Here is a 16931-nt window from a genome sequence, read left to right on the forward strand (position 1 = left end):
ACTTAATATTTATTATGGGTGGGGTATGGCCCATCGCGAAGCGCACAGTGGAGGTAATGGGTGATAAATACGATTATTAGCCGCGATGAAAGCATCCTGGTTGCCGTGGTTGTAACGGGCGATTGCCTGCCCGCCAGATTAACAGTTTAACGATTTCATGTTAAATTACGTCTGTGATAGAAACAAGATTGTTGCACAAGTACAAAGTTATTATTTAGTGTTCTGTCTGACGACAGGTCCATATGAACAGGATCCTTCCATCCTTTTCTCGGACTGGGACCTGTTCATATACGTTCTTGGCAGATGATCCACAAGTGGTTTGCCATTGCCTTCTTCTGTGTGTGAATGGAGTAATTGTTGGGATGCCACGGAGGAAAACTCCGTGTTGCCTAGACCACGGCCTTCCCCAACACAAGTTATAAATTCGGGCACCGCGAGGAATCGAACCCGAGACCCCAGGATTACAATGTACGCAAATAGTAATATCGAGAGTAGTATCGATAACAAAATCTTGTATTTTGAAAGTGAATGTGTTGCATAGCGTTTATTGTAGGAAGATTGGTAATGATCCGACCACTGTGTTACGATGTTCTGGAGTAAAACTGAATCTAGTAAACTGACCATTCGTGTCTTATTTTAAATACGTTTTAAAAATATCGCATAGACTAATGGGAGAACGGTGTTCGTATTCCCGCACGCTTCACCTCTCACAGCACCGAAACGGATCTTAATTAAGCCCCGTTCCGCGTAGTGGGTGTAGCAAACGTTGTCAGGGGACTTGAAATTTCGTCGAACAGGCGTGAACCAAAATGGAAACAGAAGAATATCTGAGGGACCAGTGAACGTAATGGTGACTCTGTTTGCTGAGCACAGGATCTAAGGTTTTCACGGCGGTGTAGTCTGGTAGAATTTGACCAGCGATTCAGAGGCCCTTGTTGCCACCATCATCAGGGAGATGCTGCACGGTTTACAATCCATAAGACAGCCATCTTCCTTCAGTTGTATTGACTGCATGTAGTAGGTTATGAACATAAACAGTGACAAGTCTACGAGCTGTATCGTACGTTATTCGAAAGGAGTCTTCGTTGACGTGAGATATTTTAAATAGATAAGAGGGAAGATGGAACGGGATTTTATCGAGTCTTTGAATACCTTCTCATATTTCACACGAAAAACTATTACTTTTGCCCGATCTTGACGAAAATTGGAGTGTGTCAACACAGACCAGTAAAACATTTAATGATAATCCGTTCGACAGTTGTCGTGTTTTTTCCGCGTGGACGGGAGGAGAGGCAAGCAGACATCATTGCAAGTTCGTGGTGAGCACGCCTGAAAGCGGACTATTTCTTGTCTACATGAGCGACAGTTAGCTTCTCAAGACTGTCTCCTCTACGAAATTAGTTACTCAGTTAAACTTAGTATGGGAAAACTTATGTCAAACTAAAACTTTGTATCGCAGACTAACAAGACGTACGACATGAATGTTAGTAGGCAACAGCGGCTGCATTGCATATAAGTAGTTTGAAATACGCGTGTTTCTGAAAGATGTCGCTGTTTTCTTGGATTGAGGGAATAATTTAAAGCTCCTCCTTGCTGTTATTGTCCGCACTCTGCGTCCAATAACGTGCGTCTGTTCGCCTCCTGTGTGGAAAATTCTAGGGCATTTGTGTTCTCTCGTCGTACACTTCATCTCCCCAAGAAAACGATATTGTGAGAGGGTGCTCTTTGATATCCTGTCGGCTTGACACTATTTTGAAAACACGTGCAAGATATCGAAATATTCGTTTCGGTCTATATTTAAAATTAATTTTAAAATATAATAACGGGCCTTTCTTCAAAGTGTGTTATGTAAAATATTAATTGTGAAAAGCCATAATTATGTATTAAATTTCTTGTTTCGAAGCAATTTACTATCGGGAAGCAGTTAACTTTTGGTGTCAAAATTATATTTTTTGTCTTGAAATTAGTTACAGTAAGAATGATAATAAATTCAGTATTGAATTCTCTGATTATCTTACATACTCTGATCCCGATTTGTTAGATATTTTGAAAATCAGGGAAAGAGATTTGTTCCGACCAATACGTGTACCTGAGGCATTTCAACAACAGAAATTCTGAGTCAGTTTTGAAATACACGAACAAAATAAGGCCCGTGTTAGAAAATGTGAAAAAAACCAATATAAAAAAGTAGTCTTAGTTTAGTTTTCTGCCAAGAAAAAATATTTCTGTGCTTAATGAAGGTTTGAACGGAGTCTTAAAAGAACTTCCGTACTTACGTCTTCGAAATGAAAGATGTGCTCAATAATTTACCATTACTGTTCCTCTGTAAACGTTATGTGATGTTAATTCTCTTAACAACGAATGCCAATTACGGAAGAAAAGTTAAAAGAGACTCATTAATATGAATAAAAATGAAACCCTACCTTCAGTCTGACAATTTAAAGCCTTAATAATGTTAAACAGAGATGGACTTTGAGCGCATTCTAACTACAAAATCTGCCCTCAAGCAATTTGCTTTTCTCGTGACACTTCTCGTCATACCCGTCTGTCTGTCAGCTTTCTAATCTCTTAGAAAATACTGTTTTGTCTCCATCTGCGTCGAGTGTTTACTGATGTCTAGCTTACACATAGATCGTTCAAAATCATATCACAATCATCACAATTATAATGTGTAATTTGAAATATCGTGACCAAAAATCATGCAAAGTTCAGGTTTAAAGTATTAGTGGATTTTTAGTTTCACACGTCGAAATAATTGTACACAGTACTTTGTTCTGGAACACCGTGTGTCTGTTACTATTATTATTTTTTTATAAGTTTATAGCAGAATTACTTTTACATTTGGCCCTGTAAATAAAATATAGAAATATATATTTGTTTCACTTTTACTATAATATAAAGTAAACCTTATTAAGCTTACTTAGAAATTGAATGTAATTACAACTTAATTTAACACACAGTTGTAGAATATTGCTAATTAAGCTAATTAAGTACAAAATTATGCATTTTAACCGCACAAACAAAAGATGTACAAATATTATCGGAGAAACTAGTTCGTATTGCTTTATTGATTTCGCAGTTGTTTCCAGATATTTTGTGGTTTTGGTTGCAATGTTAATGGAACACTCTACAGATGTTATGAATAACGATGGGCATATAGGCCCACTGTATAACAAAAAAATTATATTTTACGTAAAATCGTGAATGGGAATTGTTCCGAAAATACATGTATTTTGTACCTCTGTGATTTATTTATGTGTTTATTCCTGGGCTAAATAAGGACTCAGTCAGATTTTGCATCGTTAAGTGACATTGTGATTAATGTATTGGAAAGTATACGGAAGGAAACGGTTGTGTCCTAATTTCAGGGCACAGTCCTACAGGAAACAACGCTATTGTGGGTTATGATTGCATCAAATATTTAAGCGTTATCTCCTACGAACTTGTTTTATCGTTTTATATGATAATATAGGATAACGAACGAGCGAACAACGTTTTATTTTTTTTGTTTATTTTTGTGATATTCTCTTCAAAATGTTTGCTTCCAGATGTGCGTAGTGTAGTTAATATCTTTCACGTATTGTAAATAAGTCTTTTAATGCACCTATAAAATAGCCCTACTTTGAACTGTGGTTGGTGGATTATGAACTGTACCATTAACTACTTACCACTACGAAATAGAGTCATATACTGGTCAGCGGTTAACATCCCGCTCGAAAATGATGTTTAGGTTCCCACGGCGGTGAAATAATTATTTTAGTCATGTGGATTGTGATTTTTGGAGTTTCCATCCCCGAAGATGATGGTAGAACGTTCCTGAGTACCGTTTTTGAACACCAGAAAGACTGTGGGATGTCACGACCCTGAAGACAAAAGAGTCCCTGCTGGGTAATGTCTTTCGTCAGATTCGCGGAATTTACCGTGGAGAAAATTAACGTAACACTTAAGACTTTAGAGGAATTTGTTACTGATGTGACAAACATAATTACGTTTCGGTTATGATATAACATTATTAATGTAATGTGTGAAATCAGTTACAGGCATCCTCCGGACGTGTCCTGGATAGTAAGACGGTATTACATGTTCCGGGTGATTATTTCCGGAATCATATAAAAATAAAACGAGCGCGAATATTACGCTTTTCTTAATTTCCCGTTGATTTTAACGGGCCGGTTTGTATTAAGCTAAAACTTAAAACGGGGTGAAGTGTTTGCCGTTCAGGACAATGCATCGTATGTGGTGCTAATTTAACGACATCTAAGAAAAGTAATTTCTTGTTCTGTTCAGTGATGCCTATACTCAGATTACCTTTGCGTCTGTATAAATGTTTATCTGCAGTAAATGAATGTGTGGATCTATGATGCATGCACATTCGTTCAAGATAAGCGATTTCATTACGATATAACGTGACTAGGATTCTACATCAGCTTTGGAAGTAAAGAGCAGTCAGGCTTCATGAACTGTGTCTTTCAATAAACCTGATTTCCATCTCATGAGGTTTCACGTACTATACCATCTGGCTGACAGACACGATTGTTTAATTGAATAAAATTTTTCTTGGATATTATCCATCGTCTAGTAAATATAAAACGTAAAAACGACGTTTCGGAGATGGGACTCTATCTCCGTCTTCAGGTTCCTACACAGTTGGGCCCACTAGATAGAGCTAATCCCTATCTCCGGACAAAGTAAAAAAGTGAAATTCCCAGAATAAAAAGGCATCACCACACCATCCATCCGTGGGACGTAAAAGAATAGATAATAGAAATCAAAATTCATTAAACACGATAAAGCCAAATAAAACAAAAAAACTCACAAAATGTGGGAATAAATACACATGAATATCAGCTCGAAACTCGATGCCCAACTTGGATTTCTTCGGAGATTACAGGTATCCAAATAGGAGATAAATCCAAACTAGGCTGGCTGATGGGGTTGGCGAGTAGTGCCATGTGTACCGCCTCCTTGTATTTTCTGTAGATGGTATTAGGTTCTGTTAATAAAACTATCCGGAGATAGGGATTAGCTCTATCTAGTGGGCCCAACTGTGTAGGAACCTGAAGACGGAGATAGAGTCCCATCTCCGAAACGTCGTTTTTACGTTTTATATTTACTAGACGATGGATAATATCCAAGAAAATTTTTATTCAATTGACTCTTCACCATCGTCAAGAAGTTTTAGATTTGATATACGGTTGTTTAAATTGCACACTTCTGTGGTGGCAGCCGACGATTGCTTAACACAACAATCCTTGAAATGATTTTCGACTTGTCACCGCGGATATTCATGGCATCAGCTCAGCAGTTCCGTTTTGCTCCAGTGGGAGTGATCAATACGGAACAGCGTTACATAATAACGTTACATAACTCCCATTCACCCACTATGTAAATGGCGGTCTTGTGTGCAGCATCCACCTGCTGTGTAAATATTGACACTTTGTCGCGGGCTTTTGTTGTGTTGGGGCAATCGATCTCGTGTTGGAGACGGCTGCCTGAGAGTTCAGAGCGGTTCAACGCCTTCCTCTGCTTCGAATTCGGCAACACCCGGGCTTGAGTCTGCGCGCACGTGATTATTTCGTGATCGTGACTCACGATCGACGTCGTGAAACGCTTTCAGTTGATTGAGCGTCGGAAATTTATGTCTTACTACAAATATGGAGTCACTTGGAATTTTGATACGTAAATAAAAACGTCCGTCCGTCTGCGTATGAACAAAGAATGCGCAAATGCGGTTTCTTCAGTCTAACGCAACGACGGACTGCTAGACTGGATTTAATTCCCATTTCACAAATAACTGTCTTACTTAACTTTCTGGACCAGTTGTATAAGGACGAATTGCTTGACTGGAATTCCTCGATTAAGTGTTTGAATTGAACTCGGCGATCGATCTAAACCGAGCTGTCGATTCGCACCTCGACACATCTTAACGAGTATTCATGCCAAACAGACGGACTTGATTACCCTCCCGACAGGACGATTAAGTCCCCAAGTACCTCGTGTGTCCTGCTGAGTTAAATTAAGACCCGAGTCTGAGATGTCGAAGCATTTGATAACGAATTGTGTGACTGGACTGATGCTACAGAGCCTGTATTGACAATTTACAGAAATTAATAAGAGCTTAGATGGTTAAGCCGGCCCTGTTTCAATAGACGTCCTCGTTACAGCAAAATGTGGTAACCCAGGAATGTGCAGACAGTTAATCTTTCTGGCGTTTAATCTCCCAACACAAAATGCTCAGATCTACACTGCTTTTCGAGGATGACAGAGCTCCTCATGTTCATGCTTCCATTAGAAGCGAACACCGCCTGTAAATACATTGATAGATTCACCTTCGTCCACACAAATAATCTCACACACATTTACTGATGTCACAGATACAAAAGCTGGATATTACGTCCCATTCACTCCACACATTTCTAAGACATTTTGTGTTTTGTCTCGTTCAATGTTAGCCTCCAAATCCCAAGTGACGGTCTACGTCGACAAACCTTGGAGTCGTTGCTGTCCTCATAGGCTGGGATTCTACTACAATAGCACATAACAGAAAATGTAGGCGTTATTATTATTATTATTATTATTATTATTATTATTAAATGTTCTGTCTTACGACAGGTCCATTGCTCTGCCCAAAAAGAGCTCTCCAGTTGTCCCTATTCTCGGCTTCTCGCTTTAATTCCTGGAACGTCATCTTCTTTCCTTGTTTAAGGTCGTCGGTTAGCTGTATCAATCTTCTTCCTAGTCCTCTCTTTCCTTCAACCTGGCCTTCGATGATATCACTCAGTAACCCATTCCTTCTCATAATATGTCCCAGCCAGTTAGCTTTCCTTCGTGTAATCGCCTGCAGAATGCTTCTTTGCTCGTTGACTCTCCTCAATACTTCTTCGTTGGTCACTCGATCCGTCCACCTGATCTTCTCTATTCTTCTCCAGCACCACATTTCAAAACTCTCCAGGTATTTCTGTTCCTTCTTCCTGAGTGTCCAAGTCTCTGCTCCATACAGCGCGACACTCCATACGTAACACTTCACTAGTTTCTTCTTCATGTGCATTTAAATGTTTTACGTTGTAAATTTACATTCATATGCAGTGCATGTGCCTGTGTGCAGTCCGGTAGAAGGTAACCGACGTTTCAGAGGTGCTTGTTACCTTCATCATTATCTCATGGAACCCCCCTGTCGTAACTCACATTGTCGTTTAAATCTTAAGGCTCAGAGCGTATGTTATGTAGCTGTGCTTTGCATGAAAACTGAGGACATGGAGATTACTTTCTTCCGTCAGTCCGTCCGCAAACTTCAGCCACAAGCGGATTCCGATGAAATTTGGTATTCGATAAAATTCGATCGATGCGTTACACCCCCTCGTTTTGTTGAAATTAAAGTTTTGTCTTTTTTTAAGTTTCTCTCAAGTACGAGTCATCGTACAACAAATTGGCAACTGATAGGAAATGTATATCATTTCAGGTCTACAATTTGTATTCGAAAAAAAATTGTTACGTTGCAAAGATACAGAAAAAGTTTAGCAAAACTTTCTACTTATCGAAATGCAAGTTCTTTATGCTCGAATTTCGAATAAAGATATTACATTTCTGTGCTTCACACTTAGTAATTCAGTTCGTAGACCGGAATTTGCGTAATCCAGCAGGACGTAACTGCAAACCATGGGTCTCAAATTTCGGGTGGGACCCACGCACATAATGTTCAATATACAATTTAAAACCAGCAGCTAGGCCTCGCTTATAAACGTGCAACTTACATTACCACAGCGTGCATCGGAAAGTTGGTCATTTGGTTGTCTGCAAAAAACCTCATTAGCATGACATATCATAACTGACGACGAGATTCAGAACGAAATAGGATTAAAGCGACATTGCACTGTACCTCTTTTCAAAAACTTCTTTCTGATTTCTGTTTTCTTGGCTTTATTTTTCTTACGCACTTCTGATAGCCATTTGCACCGGAAAGTAACACAGAAGCCCATTTTACATAGTTGCTCTGGTATTATTTTGCTTCTAATTCGTCTTCATGAAGTACTTTTCTTTGAATTGTCCAGCAGTACAACATATAACGAGGTATTTCAGAGGTAATTAATAAATGTTGGTTTGAACTTCATGTGCAGCTGAAGTTTTATATTTAATATTTTAATATTTTCCGTCAAATCACAATTTTAATAAGATAATAAAATATATAAAATATAAAATATTTAAATTATCATTTCACGTTCCGTATCGAATTATCGATATTTGCGTCATATTGTGAACTAAGTTAATATTTTAATATTTTCCGTCAAATAAAAATTTTAATAAGATAATAAAATATAAAATATTTAAAATATCATTTCACGTTCCGTATCGAATTATCGATAATTCGATACGGAACGTGAAATGATATTTTAAATATTTTATATTTTATTATCTTATTAAAATTTTGATTTGACGGAAAATATTAAAATATTAACCTAATTCACAATATGACGCAAATATACTACCTTTTATATTTAACTAACGCGAACCTTAATTTAATCCGTTGAGTGATTTGTTTTGGTGACCGTTGGCACTTAACGCGGTGATAGTGACCCCTCGGGGGTTAATGTGGCGTATTTCAGAGGGAGATAAGTTTTCGTTTGCACGTTTATAATAAATGTAGTTAACTTACAAAGGGGAAATAAATACGTATTTAGGGTAAATTTCTGTAGGTGTCCTCTGCGTGGTGATAGCAGCAAACCTTGACGTGCCTTACAGAGGCCTGTAAGATCCTGTAACCCGTCATGTACTACAAAGCTGCCTGCGCTGGAAAATTGGTTTAGATTCAGCCTTGGTAGTGAAATATATTCACGCGCTGTGAGCTTTGTGGATATCCTTTGGGTGTGAGCACGCGCCAAATCTAAGCAAAGTGTTCTGTGAGGTCGCTAAAGTTGTTAATTGTATTCCAGGATTTTGCGATAAATTCCAGAATGTTTTAAGAATTGCGTGAAGAGGATGGAAGTTAATTCAATTTACTTCTCTTTGGCGCAGCAGTTCGCCGGTTGTCACTTTGCAAATTTGAACTAAATGTTTGCAAATAAGAGAACTCTAAAATAGCCATACCGTGCATAAATTTGTACTGAAATTAATCAGCTGAAACTCTGACTGCTAGGAAACTCGCTGCTCGAGGCAAGATTTCAATTTGTTGGCGGTTTGCCGATGAAAGTTAAGAAGAGATTTGATCTTGGTCATGACTTGAGCATTTGCTGTTACGAGTTTCTGTTGGCCTTCGCACTGAGACGCTCGTCGCAGAAATACTTCCTGTGTTATAATTTTCTGAATGGCGAACGAAATGTTTAATACGCTGCAAAGTTAGCTCCAACGGCCACAAACAATTCTAAAAACTAAATTAGGTAAACGTAATTTTAATATGGAGTAGTTTCTTCCCATAACCCCACTGACAGTGGCAACCTTCCGGTGAAAATAAAGAGGACCGAAGTTTAATGTGCAGTTTATGTCAGTCTGAGCCGCCCTTCCGTCTGAATTCCACTCCCGTGCACGAGTTATTGCTGTTTCATAATTTAGTGTGGGTCGTATTATTTTGAAGTAGGGGTGGTTACTTAAAAATTCATGATTCGCTGATGAAACATACCAAAGTTAATTATCATGTTTAAGTATTCTTCCTGGACGCTGTTCTATGTAATTTAAACTCAGTCCATGCTACTTGAATCAGTTTTTCTAGGTTATTATTTAGCATTATTTTCCCAGCTACGTCGAAATTTAGTCTCTCAATTCAAGTTTCAGTAAATCAATTACTGTTGCTTACTAAATTTACCTCAAATATTTCTCGTACAATGGAAGCAGTTACTTCTGAATTTGCTTTGAATTTAGCACCAAAATGTGAACAGTTTTAAAAATTTTACAGACGTTTTAATTATTATTTCCGCTCCTTGTAGCTGTACACTTCTTTGTGTGATCATTGTTCAGTATTCTGAACAGTGTTAGAACAGGCAGTGAGTGGGGGAGGAGACAAAACCTTCTGAACTTCCCCACCTCATACCCACCCTGAAAGTAGCTACTTCAATATTTGCTTAAACATTAGTTAACTCTAAACATTAGGCCCGGCTGTCACCCGAAAGACAAAGTTAAGCAAAATCCTAAACTTGTATTAAAATTTCATATAAATCACTGGCTGTGCCTTCCTGTTTGACCGAGAACCGGCGCCTACGTAAGTGGCTAGCCATGCCTTGACCTGTAGCAGAAGCAATATGTTAAGGTGGCCGGAGCTACTTTAACCTAGGTAACATACGTCGACTGTGAGCTGTCATAGATGGTTCATTAAAAGTCACCAACCAGTGTTCCAGAAACAAATTCTGCCTTTCTAAGCCAGCGCACATGTGGACCGCGTTGGTGTTAGGTTTCTGCAGTTCTTCCGAGGAAATTACTGAAGCCTCACGGCTGACTTTGTTTTCTTAGTCCTTCAAAAATGTGTGTTTTATACACTTTATCTTTTAAACTTCCCCGCAAACAAGATCAGGAGAACGTGGGGGGGGGGGGTGTCACAAACCACGACCATCCTCCAGAATCTTGCTGGAAAACACCGTGTAATTGTTTTTTTCTTATCTCAGCGAAGGATGAGCTTAGGATGTCGCCAACGTTCCTGGCACCATTAACTGTATTATTGTAAGAGATGGGTCCAGTTATTCTGCGCGTACTTAAGACACACCAAATATCACTTTTTTTTTCGTCATGAGGCAGATAGCGAATAAGTTTCGAGTCTTCTGTAATCTGATGACGACTGTTCCAATAGTTTGCCTCTCCAAGTTAGAAGACCATGCCTTATCGAAGGAAAGTAATTGTGGAACAACGTTTCTCTCAGACCAGTTACGAAAATGTATTCTCGCCACCCGGCCATTTTCCTTCCAGTCATGAACAAACGTTGTCTTGTACGGTCGCAAGGTTTTCAGTTATATGGCCCCTCGCTCAGATATCCTCGAAACACCTGCCTTCTTCTCTAATCGTTTAAGATATTTTCTTGCTGAAGTTTGAAGTCTACCACCGATGTCGTCCAATGTCTCTTCTTTTCTTATCTGACATTCAGTCTAGCAATGCTTATTCTTTTTAGCTCATTGATCAGGTGATCTGTACTTGTAACTGGTCCCCCCTGAAAACTTTTACTGAAAATTCTGCGACATTTTCTAACACATTTCAACTGAAATAAATTTGCACTAAACACACGCGCTGTTCAGTAGCTTACATAAGTGCATAGCACTTAAAGTATTGTTGAGAAATGCATTAACATGCATTATTGCACGTGGAAGCGATGATTCATGGAGGAAGTATGTTACTGCATATCGTTAAAAGCTGCAGACTAGACGTCTAAGCATCCCCTGGTTCGTGGTGAAGCTAGGAAGAAATCCCCACTGTATACAGAATTGAAATAGAACTTTATAGATTTTATTGAAAATGCAACGTGATACGAAATCTATATACAAGATAAATATTGATCGTACATTACGTGTCCGGGTGATTTACAATGCGACACGCCCAGACATTTCAGTACAGATATTACGGCAGTGATGATAATTTACCGTTCTTCACGTTGGATTAGATCCAAATGTTTCAGGTAATAAGAGTCCGATACAGTTGAAGTTTGTCGCCTGTGTGTGTCCTAAAAAAAAGAGAGATAAGTGTCTCACTCTTGTTTGCCGGCGTCATTGCGGTTAGATCGACGGCGTAAGCCTTTGGCAGAATGTCAGATCCTTAGGCGCGAGAGGAAACTTCGAACCACCCACACTTTTTTGTCAGTGTCATGGACGGAGGAACAGGAACTTCGCTCCGGAAGCTATGCCGGTTTCCGTTCCTAATAAATGCACTCCGCTGAGGATTGGCGATTTCTTTGCTTTAGAAATTGTATGTCTTTTGTATTGGTGTATTGTGAAGAGACGGCTGTACGCGAAGTAAGACTCCAGGATAAAGGGCTTTTGGTGGTTGATGCAAATCGATTTCTCGTTTGGGTTCTAAGGGTTTGGGGGGGGGGGTTGAACGGGGTGGGTCTTGCACGCTAACAGACTACAGGATATCAGCCGGCGCCTTTGTGCCTGAGACGAATGGCGTTCTCAGTCTGAAGGAAGCAAATGAACACTCGAGTAAACTGCAGACGAATGTTATTCTGTTTTCATTGATGTACATCGCCCAGTGTTAAATTTCTTTGCTACCTGTTAGAATTTTGTGTCTGCCTCTCACCACACTCCAGCCCGAAAGCCTTCAGCTATTAGATGCAAATGCTAACGAATTTCACGAACCTAGATGCTAATTCTGAGAATGTTGCTGAGTAAGGCAGTTTCCTCGGCCAAGATATCAGTATCTGGAACCGCTGGATGGGATAAGATCACTGTTTATTTTTCCCTCAGCTTAGGAAATATCTCTCCCATCCTTGAACTGTAAGGGAGTTGCCTTGTTACTAAGGATAAGCCGAGTTCTGTGACCGGATCTTAGGATAGTTTTACTGTACAGTGCAACAATATATAATGCTTAGTATTAGAAATTTCATTAGTATTTTTTACTTCCTGTGAATAATCTTATTGCATCGTATCTTGATTTAATATGTTAGGCATTGAAACCGCTGTTTTTAAAAGTCCTGGCGTCTTTGTTATATATTTTTTTAAATTAGTATTGTTTGAGAAACGCTTGTAAAACATGTTTTTCCACACAGATTTGTTTGCCTGCAGCGAAATTCGAACACAGACCCCTTAAATCAGAATGCCGTCGGACATCGAAAGAAATGTTCTGCTTTCCTCGCCAATTACATATTTTTCCTTCTAATATCACAACCTGCACCTTTACGTGTCTATTTACAGTTGCTGTTGGTATGAGTTCTACACAGAAAATGTTTGAACATTAATTGAAAAGTTATGCTGCTGCATATTTTAGGCTGATCTTCTGCCACTGCAGCATAAGCATTGAAGTGGGCCGATGTCGTGACTTGAACTCGCGTGTCTGACCCTTCCGTCGAAGGTAGTCTTAAGCTCTTACCGTTTGTCTACCAATGAATATGGATCTCCAAACAAAGCAAAGTCTTCATCTTCGTAATGAAGATAAACTTGGAAAAGTTCCTTCAGATTAGACAGATTCTGGTGGGTTTTTTTTTCTAAACGATGTGTGGCACGAATAATTGTGATTAATGCAAGGTAGAATGAAGCCACACAGAGCAAACACAAGGGAATTACGAATAACTGGAATTCTGACTATAGCTGTATTCATTCTTACATTACTCCCGGCTTATTTTATATTGTTTTCTCATATAATGTACGTTCTGAAAATTAATAACGCCACTTCTGTACTTTAATACAACTACAATTATAAATTATCCATTAATTCTTTTTTTGAGGAGGGGACGTGCTACCTTCCCGTTTTCTGTAGCACATCCTTCGTCTGTGTTGCTACCTTTTATTTTCTTGTTGAAACTTCATTGAGGCAGAAAAGTTTTCTTGGCACCCTTGTGAAACTTTCTTTATATCTTCGTCAACCGCAAACATAATTTTTTTTTTCATTTTCGGGACAAGGGTTAGTTTCTAAAGAATTGCTCAACAAAAATAAACAGAATTTTATCTCTTATTTAAACGTGCTGAAATACACGACCCTCGTGTTGGTATTTCTGAGTCATTTTATGGTCTGCACTCGACATTGCAAGGGATTCTAGTGCTAGGTTGATAGATTTTGAGAATTTTTAACGGATAACACTGCGTTGGGTGGAATTTTTCTGGATGATGATTTACGTGACGCAAGCCTGTCCGCTGTGTCAGCACTGTTTGGGACTCCAGCCAATTCAGAGGCTAAATGCCTGATATTCAAAGCCATTAACAGTGCTTCTAGTAGTAGACGCTTTCATGCAAGGCTTTTTAGGATACTTTTTTATTATTTGCAGAACAACTTGCTTTTTAAAACACACCGCCTGTTTAAAAAGTAAGGATCAGAGAAAACACGTGTTTGTTAGTTATAACCAGCGAGCGGTGTTGTCAGACAAACTCAGTCCGTGGTCAACACAAATGCTGAATCATTACGTCTCCGCTGTTGAAAAGACTAAAATGAAATCTCAAAGTTGATATAACGAAGTCACTTGTGAATAGAAGTCTTCCAGGTTGAAGCTGGCTTTTATACTCTGTATGAAGATTTAATCTTTAAAAATCGATTATCACAGGCTCTGTTGCAGTCTGATCGAAATAAATGCATGGAGCGTATCTTCTGGACCACATTCCTTGCAACTATAGACCCTTGAGTTCGAACCTAGACTCATCTACAGAAGTTTACAGAAATTATTTTGTCTCAAAAGTTACTTTAAGAGGAGGCTTGAAATGCATATAAATATGTAGAAAATGTAACAGGGGCTTACGATGTAACATGGTGTTACGCCGTGGTTTATAATTGGAGACAATCAATTTAATTGCTTGTGAAAATGATATTATGACTGTATTGGCCATGACATAGGCTTTTACGAGGTGCCTTTCAAGAGAGGTGTACCTGTAAACCTCACGTTGTCACACGCAAACACGTTTGGCTGTAACGACGGATTTAGGTGTTTACGGGAAAATAAATAATTTCTGCAAATTAATTCTCTTGCCAAGTATAAGGATAAATATTTTTGTTGTTGCTCCAAACTCAGTTCACATTTTATTTATTTCGTATTTACTTTCATTTCGCTGCAAACCGTCACTCAAAGCTTCGAAGAACTTGTTCCAAAGGTCGCAAACTGTTCGTGAATCGTGACCAGCGAATGTTCTTTCTGGTGAACACGTCCAGAGGTTTTCGAATACAGGTAATTTAATGAATATAGGCCTAATCGTGGTGCAAGGCATTTCTTAAAAAAAATATTTATACAGTCGATCCCGGCAATAAAATTCTCCGGGTTTCTTTTACGGAACCCCACTTTTTAATGCAAAGTTCACAGAAACCTGTCGCATCTCCCTTCAAACCAAAGTGTTTATTTTTATATCAGTTTTGATATTATGATTTCATCTTCGGCAATGTCACAAAAGGACACTTTTGCCTTTGGGTTTCAGATTGAAATGTAGTAACTGTTTCTTTTTCCCCATTCGTACTGGCCTGTCGACCATTCTTAATATAATGAAACTGTTAATATAAGACGAAGAAGCTCTATGTGCGTAGTTTTCTCCATTTTCTTAGGTTCCAGTGTTCTCAGGGCACTGTCCTCAAACCCTCGATCAATGTTTGATAAACACACACACAGAAACATGGTATCCAAATGAATGACTGTGCCTCCCACGCGGAGGACATCCCTCAAATTAGAACATGGATCCTCACTTCTTTTCAGGCTATAATCTTCACATTTCTTAAGCCACTGTCTCTGTGTTGCATCACACGTCCTCTTTAGAACCCGCGTATACTTCATACGACACCAAAAGAAAGAGGGGGTTGCCTATTCTCATCCAGAAACTCTGCGCTGTTTTCTATGAGTGAGGAAACGATCTGGGTATGATTCACGTCACTTGTTTACGTTACGGCACGCTTATAACACGTCCTTCTCGCGTTCATATGATATAAGAAAAATACAACCCGCATATCTACTTATTATAGTATTTTTATTCATGCGGTTTTTTCTCTTAACGTGGTCTTTATGTAACAATTCCATTTTATTCTTTTATTTAGAAAATGGTTTATGTAATTCTTAGAACATTCGCAAAGTGACATTGAAAGTGTTTCTCCCAGGGCCAGGTTGAAACCAAAACTGTTTAATGGCGTCTCTCCTGTAATAGTTGAAGCACGTCATCCATCAATGAATACAAACAAACAAGGTGATCAAACCAAATCCAGACGACCACCTTTGAGACACGAGAAGCCTAGAGATTGTACGGGAAAGAGAAGTTGGAGTCTACCCCCACATTTTACCCATAAGTTGCAACCACTAGATGTAGTTTTTATCTGTCCTTTTAAAAAGTTCTACTCTTAGGAGACCGAACTATGGTTTGAGAACTATCCTTTTTAAGTTGTTACAACCTTTTATATAAGTAAAAGTTATAAGAAAGTTTATCTGTGTGTTACAACCATTAATGCATTCAAGACGTGCCGTATAATTCCATTCAACCCTTTGCTTGTTGGAGAAGTTCATTTTGTCCCATTCTACAAAACAGTTATAATGAGAACCGAAGGCTCTCACAAGAAAATAATCAGATAGATCTGCAAATGTTGAGTCTCCAGAGCAGGGACACTTTCAGCATGTACTTCGAGATGTTCTCCATTCGACCTCCGCTCTCCAAAGGGTTTGCTTTGCCATCAACCAGCGGCAGAGATGGAGGTGGAAAACAGCTGTAGTAACATCCTCTTCTTATCAGACCGACCTCCGAGAGTCACTGGATAAATCTCAAAATAAAGATGACGAGTTCTCCGGCAAGAAATGCAAAAGACATCTTTCCAGAGTGTAAGGCGAATGGGATGAGCGTCCTTCCTACTCATCCACGTGAGTGCACGCTCGAAAGTCCTGTCGTAGTAGCTAATGAGGGCGACTAATTAATGTCCTCTTCATCTACTTCGTGATCCTGCCACTTTCTCTTTCTTTCTTAGTTCAAATTCGACCTGTGATATCGACGTCTAATGTTTCTTGTTTTGCCAGAATGCGTCTGTGTACCTGTTTCAGAGCCCGTCCCCGCCTCAGTACGTGTTCTGGTACCACAACGAGCGAATGATCAACTACGACACATCTCGAGGCGGCGTCACAGTCAGCACCGAGCCTGGTCCTAAGACCCACAGTCGCCTCATAATCAACCGCGCCACACACGGCGATTCTGGCAACTACACTTGCCGAGCGTCCAATACAGAGGCTGATACCATTTACGTTTACGTATCCAAAGGTAAGAATTTGGAACCTTTTAGTTTTACTGGCAATAACTAAGGAAGTTATGGTGAGAAGAAACGAAAATATTCTTATAAATACTTTGAACCAATTTTTATGATTTAGA

At 39.1% G+C, this 16931-nt stretch overlaps 1 protein-coding gene across 5 annotated transcripts in view; it reads left to right on the forward strand.

Moving 5' to 3' along the window:
• Nucleotides 1-16931, forward strand: part of LOC110839609 (limbic system-associated membrane protein-like) — a 347640-nt gene that overhangs the window by 312965 nt on the left and 17744 nt on the right. For all 5 annotated transcript variants that reach the window (XM_087351624.1, XM_087351620.1, XM_087351622.1 and 2 more), the window contains one exon: nucleotides 16610-16823. In XM_087351624.1, coding sequence (XP_087207750.1) covers nucleotides 16610-16823 — 214 coding nt within the window. The remainder of the gene's footprint in view (nucleotides 1-16609; nucleotides 16824-16931) is intronic.

The sequence above is a fragment of the Zootermopsis nevadensis genome, unplaced genomic scaffold, assembly GCF_977971745.1.
Source record: "Zootermopsis nevadensis isolate Lab colony 2312 unplaced genomic scaffold, Znev_1.0 Znev_ptg000019l, whole genome shotgun sequence".
Lineage (NCBI taxonomy): Eukaryota > Metazoa > Arthropoda > Insecta > Blattodea > Termopsidae > Zootermopsis > Zootermopsis nevadensis.